This window comes from Onychostoma macrolepis, chromosome 01 (assembly GCF_012432095.1).
Source record: "Onychostoma macrolepis isolate SWU-2019 chromosome 01, ASM1243209v1, whole genome shotgun sequence".
Classification (NCBI taxonomy): Eukaryota; Metazoa; Chordata; class Actinopteri; order Cypriniformes; family Cyprinidae; genus Onychostoma; species Onychostoma macrolepis.
The window spans coordinates 17,534,266-17,543,017 of record NC_081155.1 but is presented as its reverse complement, the minus strand read 5'-3'; the positions used below and the strand labels follow the sequence as shown (position 1 = coordinate 17,543,017).

Here is an 8,752-nt window from a genome sequence, read left to right as displayed (position 1 = left end):
TCTTCACTCAAAGGTTCATTGGGAACCAGAAATGGTTCTTTTTTGGCATTGCTGTGAAAAACTCAGATTTATTTTTAAGAGTTTAGTCTAAAGGACCTTTTGTGGAATAAAAAAGGTCCCTGAATTTGTAAGGTTCTTCATGGAACTATTGATGCCAATGAAGAACCTTTATTTTTAAGAGTGTAGGCTTCCATCTCTTCTCCTCCCTTTTGAAAATGTGAATATCATTCATAGAAAGCCACTACAGCACAAAAGCAGCACTTAAACACTTATCCATGACACACCCTGTTCCGAAGAGGACAGTGATGGCATCAGAAGAGATCTATGCCACAGTTTGATCAAATACATTATGGCGTAATGTAACGCTTTGCGGTCCATCACACGCCGATCACTGACAGTAGCTAGAGTGTCAGGAAGACAGCACAGGCTCTTGCGCATTGGAGTGGGAGCCAGTGATGTACTGCCAGCGGGACGCGTCATGCGTACAGGGCAGCCTACATGCTGAGGAGTCCCTATCACTGCTGCTTAGCACTTGGCGACAGATTGCAAGATCTCAGAGCCAGTGTAGATGTCTGCATGAGAAGGGCAGGACAGATGGGAGGAGTATATACAAAATAACATTTATAGCAAATGTTGCTTGCCGTACCATTGGAATGACGATTCTCAGTGAAAAGCTTTCTCCTTAAACACCTCAAGAAATTGTTTTATTCATAAATATTCGTCATAAAAATAACAAACATCAATGTTCATCCAAAGTATTGCGTATAAACGGTCTTGATATGTACAAAGTCATTTCTGTAGTATAATTATTATAACTTAAGGCAAGTTCACATTTTCTACATTTTCCCCATTATCTCTATTGAATAATTCAGCTAGTACAATACAAAAGCTTTTAGACTGAAAGGCATGTTGAAACTGTTCTAGCATCATGTGAAAGAACTATTGAAAACTGCAGCAACGTATGCTTTCTAATCACTCAACAGCAGTGTGGAACCCTGTGCTATTCTACTTTTTTCTCAACACATCACAAAATATAGGAGCCATGTGAACTGGATAATTCATATTTCATGAATTAGGGTCACATGGTCACACAATAACACACAATTGTGGTCTGGTAAAAAAACGAGAGTACCTGTTATCGAATAGCAGATACCTAGGGCAGACAATGGTATTAAAAATGGCTTAATACATTCAATACATTATGGACTGAAGAAATTCAAGACATCTTATGCATGCCCTGTGTTTTCCATAACGCAAGGGACACATTGAAAATAAAGATATAAATAGTCTTTCAGTTCAAAATAAAATGTAAAAAGTAGCACTTGTTAGAAAAATACAAATGATCATTGGCATATAAATGTATTTATTTCTTCCCACTCGCTGTGTAAATTTGACAACAGTAGAACTGGATTGTTTAATTGTACAACACAATTACTAATCGATAGAGCATAGCAACAAAATGAAACAGATATAAAGGGGAAAATACGTTGTAAAAACCTTGGCACAAATGAATCAATAATGCCACCATGTTGTAAAACGAGGTAAATCTGACTTGTGCTATGAAGCATCTATCAGTGATTATTAATATCACGTAAACATTTACATGCATTTTTAAAGAATTCTTAAACAGGTGACAGCGTTAGAATAGAAAAGACCAAAAAGCACGAATTAAAACCATTTTTAAGTTCGAAAGTGGAGATAAGTGCAATACATTCCAGCTGTGCGTTTTACTGCCGCATTACAATGCAAGGTCGAGGTTGGAGCTGTTCCATAGTGAAAGTGCTGAACTGCAGTTCATGTGTTCTGCAAAACACGCTCCTCGATTAAGAAATATAATGGTCGAGGACAACTTATATATATATAAAAAAACAAACAAAAAAAAAACACTCGTTTTAAGTTTATGCGCTTGCTGCACACACCTCAAGCTGCACGCAAAGTTCAATGTGGGAGGTCCAGTTTTAAAATTCTATCTATTCCCTATTTCGCGAAAAAGGGATCCGTCACCTCAGTGGACCTTTACGCTCATGCGGGTCGCTTGAATCAGTTGCCACGACGTTCACTTGAGCTTTGGAGTTGTAATCTGTAGCCTAAGCAACTGTTTTAATAAGCTTGAATCTTCCAAGACGGTAAGATTTGACATCACGCACAACGAGCGCTCATTACGCCTTCCACAATTGTCGCTTAAATGGCCTCGGGCAGAGTGAACGGCCACGCGTTGACTACTTGTGGCTTCAACTCCATCTTTTCTTTCTGTTTGAGATGCACCCGACCGTGCCGTTTCCTTTCGTCGCTCCTGGCAAAGCGTTTGCCGCACACGTCGCAAGAAAAGGGTTTCTCGCCGGTGTGAGTGCGGGTGTGCGTGGTCAGATGGTCGCTTCTGCTGAAGCTCCGCAAACAGATGCGGCATTGGAAAGGTTTGTGTCCCGTGTGAATGCGGATGTGCCTGTTGAGCTCATCCGACCGTGAGAAGCGCCGGTCGCAGGTCTCCATCGGACACGTGAAGGGTTTCTCCTTGGCCGGTCCGGTAGAGGAAGCGGGGCTCTTTCTTACACGACTAGGCTTCTGAGCCCGTGTGTAAGTTTGACTGAAAGACTCCGGCAATAATGATGAATACAGTACCGAGTCTATTGTGGAAGTCGAGTAGGTTGTGTCGCAACTCGACTGAAGTTCAATATTTGGAAAAATGGTCGGTTTTAAAAGACTGGTGGGTGGGATATCCATAACTGGAGTGGAGTAGTTAAACATGGGAGCACTGAAGCCCTGTGTGCAAGTATCTCCAAAGCACTGCTCCTGTTTAAGGGTACTCTCCACTTTGAATTCAGTCTCTGGGTTTGTGCAAATGGGAGAATAAGAGTCCAAAAGTTCTTTCACGTCCACCTGTTGTTGATCAGCTTGAAAACTATTCGACATGGAGAACGGCTCTGACTGGAAGCCTGCATCCAAGTACGACTTATTGAAGGTCCCCCACTCGTAGCAGCTGCTCTCGAATTCATTTTTGATGACCACCGGGAACGTCGCGCTCTCAGACAGCGGCTCCGCGTCTTGCGCTGAGGAGGCAAAGTTTAAATGCGACGCAGCCGAGTCTTGGGCCTGCGTGGCGGTCTGGGAGTCCGGGTAGCTGTGGCCTGGCTGTCCCGGGGAATACAGCGGAGGGGTGGTGGTGCAGGTGGTGGCCTGCGTCTGGACCCCCTCGTCGCCGAAGCTGCTACGGCTCGCGTTCATCGTTCCGTCTGCACACTGATGCGCATCCGACACAGGGGTAGTTGAGATGCCAACGATTTCGGTGATCATGTTGAGCAGTGTTTCTGTGCTGCAAGGTGTTCCTTGAGATGTTTCCACATAGAAGCTGCCTGAGTAAGCTAGGGAGGTTGCGTAGCTTTCTTTCGGACCCTGACAAGAGTTATACTGATCTGTACTCGTGGGCTCCGTTTTGGGGGTAATAGGCGCCCCTGGGATGGAGAGAAAAAAAAGAAAGAAAAAAAAAAAAACAGGCATGCGTCAGTGCCTTAAGTGAAATGTGCAACCAGTTATATAACTACATAGTTTCGTGAGTGGCTTAAATAAACTTGCACTATATAATTTTCATGCAGCAGTACTGAAATCTGGTCTATAACAAAAAGCGCTAAGATTTTTAAAGATCTGTCAGAAACTCACCGTGTGCAAACTGGGCAGGTGCTGTCCTTCCAGAATCCATGAAAACATTCTGGCTGTCTTTGGAGCCGTGAGTTTCCATCCCTATCGCAGAACTGTTACAGTTTTCAAACTGGGAGTAAAAAGAATCTTGAGAGTTCAAATCCATGTTGTTAAGCATCTTTCCGTGAATGGCTTTCCAATGGCTGTTAGTCCGAGCAGGTTATTGATAAGGGGGTATTGCAAACACAAGAAAGAGCAAAAACCGATCCGACAATTAAGTCCGTGAAGGCGTTCGTCCAAAAAAGAAATGTAAATACTTTGGAATTCCCCCTTTTTGAGATCTGCGTCAAGGTAATATAGCTCTCCAGCTATCTGTAGATGTGTAGATCTGTTGATTCTCACACCAACGGCTTCCCTTCGCTCGGCTTTTATACACTCCGTCTCACCGATCAGCCCTCCTCCCCATTCATTGTCTCCAGTGAGAGGATTCCCCGCTGCGTGTCATCTTCGTGACCATATATGGACAGAGGATATGACGGGCTTCCCCAAAAAAGGAGAGTTACGGTTCTGACGCTTCAACAGGGCTGTCGTTAAGTGTACGGGAACGACGGAGAGCAAGGCTTAAGCTATGAATTTCTTAGCTAATTAAAACTAAAGCACTATGCATTAGGCTACATTTTCGTAGACATCTGAACGCGCCCCTAACGAAAATGAACGGAAAGTGTTAAATGAAAAAATCCTTTTTATATTCAGACGCCGTCAAATCAACCTCTAAAAATTCGACATCGAATTGCAGCCTGTTTGCTTTCATTTCGTTTTATGAACGTCTTGTAAAACTGAACTAATTTACAACAAGATATTTAACAAACTTTGACAACATGCTGTTGTTCATTGCGACATAAGAAATATTTGCCTAACAATTAACTGACTGTGTGCGTTTGTTTGGACATGCTAATAACTGATGTGGTACAAAGGCAATGCATTACTCTGCAGCATGTAGCATAAAACGTGGAAAGCAACTCTAATTAATATCCCCCTTGTTTTTTGAGCTAAAGTTATAGTATCACCTTATTAACTTTTTCACCTCATTAAAGTTTTGTCATTACAATGACCAGGCTGTAAAGTAATTGCAGTCCAAAAAAAATCACATTTTCCAGAACATAAGCTCGGCTGCTTGTAGTCTAGATATACTTTGATACAGATAAAACACACTTCATAGAACATCATCAAATAGATAGAAAACAAAACGAATTATAATGTACAACATTAAGTAAAACGGCCCGGAGACAAATGTGAATATTTTCCTCAAACAAGTAGATAGTTGAGACGCTCTGCTATCCTGTCGCGCAGAGCTGGCGGTAAAAGTCCTCTGTTGTCCAGCACCATGGAGAGCGCCACTTGAAATAGCAGGCTACTCCATTCTACAATTATAGTTCAAGGCCTGCAGTCTGTCTGTGTACGTTGCTATATCGGTGACATTCTTGCTGTTGGCCTAATGTAACCGTCGAACTGAAAAGGGTTTCCTTCTTTCCTTTTTTTTTTTTTTTTTTTTGTTGTTGTTGTAAAAATACATTAAACAACTCATTCAAATACTTAAAGACCTCTTCATGATAATGTTTTCAATTTCTGAATGAAAAGTCATTTTCTATTTTTTTGTAGGTTACAGTAAAGTGCAAAAGTTAGCCCACAATTTAAAAAGGCTGTGTGAAGGTCACTACACTTTACAAAATAAAATAAAATGAGATTTTGAACTTTTTATGGAACAGCTCTATAAGCTAAAATTTATCTTTTGATTTTGGACATCTTTATTTGTCATTGACCCATGTACTGCTGTCAAATCTAGGTCAATTTCTAGGATTATGCCTCTTCAACAAGAAGTTATAGAAATATTTGAATAAGTTATTGAACAATATTAAAAAGCAGCTTTTCTAAGAAGGCATTTCACAAGAACAAAAAGTAGCCTAGATTTTAGATGAATAAAATTAAAGTTATGTTTTGCAGCTTCTTAGCCAAATGTTCTAAAAATTACAACAGTAGCACATGGATACTCCTACACTGGTGGCTTTACTCTCTACAACTACAATTCCCTGTTGCAAAATCCAGTTTAATCTGGAAACTGTGCCTTGGAACATAGAAGCTCACTGACCAGCCAGCATGCTCAAAAAACATCTTGAACTGTGGTTCAAGCTGGTCTGCCAGCTAATGATCAGAGCTATCATGTTCCAAAACACAGCCTCAAGCTTAAGCAGTATTTTATGGCATGGTTTGCAAAACCCCTGTTAAAGACCCACTGGGGACAATGATGTCCACTTGTCCTGTAATAGGTAGGTGGAAACTTTGAGAAGTTCAGGTGGCTTTAAAATCACTTGAGAACTGTGGTTTGCCCCATCCAACTGAGAAGTAATAGCTGTGACTGCCACTCTTGTGCAATATTACTTTGGACAGGCCACTGGAGCACCAATGGAGGACAAAAAGAGACGAGGAAGAATATGTTGAGCAGTGGGCTGAAAAAAAGCGAGGCACTCATTTAGCACATGCCTACTCAAGTATCCTTTGTTCACCAAATCTATTTATGTATTTTTTATTTTATTGTATGTTTTTTTTCTTTTTCCGAACAGCATGTGCATAGAATAGTTGAAAAATATTGGCAGTTGCAGTATTTTTCATTTATTTTGGAACAGCCTTGAGTAAAAAGATTGGCCATGTAACCCATTTAGGCGAGGTTTCCATAAATACATATGCACGATGACAAAGAAGCGGCCATATGCACGATGGAATTGGCTTTGGTGGTGCACGAAATATTCCTCTTATTATGATGATACAAAATCGCACTTAACAACGAGTTTGACATTTTCTGGAGGTAACTGTTCGCATTACGCTACTTTCCCCTATTCGAGCCCCTAATATCCCCCTCTCCAGTGGTCTCTCCCAGTTGACCTAAACCTATTAAAAAGCTCTCCTCTTAAAGAGTTCATAACACTGAGACGCTGTTGTGATAACTGCCGAGTAGCGCTCACCTCTCGCCTCTGCAAAATGCCACGGAGCTCAGTAATGGATTTATGTAATTCCTGCACTTACCAAGATTATTATACCAAAGAAATGCAATGAAGGTAAAAGTGTAATGAGACCATCGATCTGTCAGTATTTTCTTAAAAGTTTGTTTGAAAGGAAACGTCAGATGATCTGAGCTTGCACTGCAATATCTACAGATATCTCAAGCCCATTCGGGCTTTGAATAGAATCAGATGACAAAATAGATGTCTATAGATAATATTGGTTTGTCAGTATAAGCTCCTGCCAGTGCAATGCATGTGAAATGAATGTTGTGTCTCTATGTCTTCACTCATTTTCTTTCATGCTCATGATCCATCTGTTCATAGCAGCATTTTAGAAAGCTCAACAACACCATTATCAAATGGCATAATCGTATCCACACATAATTTGACTAATTCCCAAGGCAATGATTGAGCTGAGGGAAGAAGCAGCACTGCAAAGAGAAAGTTGGAAAATAATGCAATATCTTACAGTACAAAAACAGAGCACTAAAACGGAGCAACAAAGATTTGTGTAAAATATTAAGATAAAACAACTTGTTTACATTGCAAAGCTTAGGTTCAAGCTTATGGGCTTGAAATGCATGAAGACATTCTGAAAAGAGAGGCTTTGGAGTACTTTCAAGAATGTCTGGTAGGTTTTCAAGAGGCAGAGGAATCATACGCCCTCCACATCACATTTCTGCAGCATGTCCCATATTACAAACCCCCAACGGCACTGGATGAAGGCTCATCTTCCTCAAACCATAGCAACAATGAGAAACCGAAAAAAGGGATTGGGAGAGCTAACATCAGAGATTCCGCGACCGGAAACACGACTCAATGCAAGCTTGCATCACGCTGCCAAATTATTTCGCTTTCTTTTCCCTTTCACTCACAATCTCATGCATGACTACGCTCCAGTGCTTGAACCCCTTTCAGAAAGCACGGATCTTTTGAACCGGCGACTTATTGCTCTCCTCCGTCTAAGGAGTGTGGGAGTGGGGTTAGGGAAGCCCAATTGCAGAACCGAAACCCCACTCAGCGAGCTGCAGGTTTCCCTTGCAGTTCCAGAAATACACCCTTGTGTTCGCCCACCCTTGTCCCCGGACATCCATCCTCGCCTTTCAGGCTGGGAGGGGCCAGAGCTTAGGCTTTCTTCCTGATCGTGACTGCGGAGGGTTCCAGCAGTTCCCCGCCCGCTCTGACTGACACCCCCACATTCCCAGCAACCTCTTCTCTACTCTGAGCCACAGCTACAGAGCATACCAGCAGGCCAATCTGGCTCTCCTCCAGCTACCTGGAGTTATCTAATCACGATAAATGAGGATAAATTAGCTTAGCACCACGGCGACAGGGCTCCTTCTTGTTACACAGCAGGGCACTCCATGTTGTAGCACTCTTGCTTGTTACAGGGACGAGGCCCATAACTTTTTTCTCAACTCCCCAGCTGCCACCTGAGCCATTTGGAGAAATCAACAAGCTCATTGTGCACTTGCATGGCGGTCCTCTTCCCACGGTGTAATTCGAGCAGCTAGCACTGCATATTCTTTCAGGAGGCAGACTTCATAACGACCGACCGTATCAAGGTGATTCAGTAAAAGCCTATAAAAGAATTCATCACCTTTTCTGAGGGACAACTACAGACTGAAAAGGAATGAGTCTATTCAAACAGATTGCACTGCTGCTATGAGAAAACCAAATAAGAATGTGGCGTCTCTCTCTCTCTCTCTTTCCTCGCTAACATAAGTAACTATGGTAACAGGCGCTCTGCATGGCACTGCTTCCACAAGCTCTCCAGAAATAAAACTGTTGGGCTAAGAGCGAGCAGGTAAAGACAAAAGATCCCGGGCGCCACTATTTATAGAGACAGGCTTACATAATCTCCACACAGACCAGCGCTGGCCGAGGGAGGTTGGGTTTTGGGGTGAGTGGCACTGGGGCAGCGGCCCTAGAATCGAGTGTGCCAGAGTGGTGTCTGGAGGTTACACTGAAGATTGTGAGCAAGCATGAAAGGCTACAGGAGGGGGAGTAGTGGGAAAGAAAGAGTTTGAACAGAGAGGGGAAAAGACGACGGTGGATTGGAT

At 42.4% G+C, this 8,752-nt stretch overlaps 1 protein-coding gene across 1 annotated transcript; it reads right to left on the bottom strand.

Moving 5' to 3' along the window:
* Window positions 1-715: 715 nt before the first annotated feature.
* On the bottom strand, window positions 716-7,878 carry LOC131548252 (zinc finger and SCAN domain-containing protein 32). The gene is made up of 2 exons (XM_058789413.1): window positions 3,655-7,878; window positions 716-3,449 (listed from the first exon to the last, which is right to left on the bottom strand). The coding sequence occupies exons 1-2, from the start codon at window positions 3,809-3,811 to the stop codon at window positions 2,182-2,184; spliced, it is 1,425 nt and encodes a 474-aa protein (XP_058645396.1). The 5' UTR covers window positions 3,812-7,878; the 3' UTR covers window positions 716-2,181.
* Window positions 7,879-8,752: the final 874 nt, after the last annotated feature.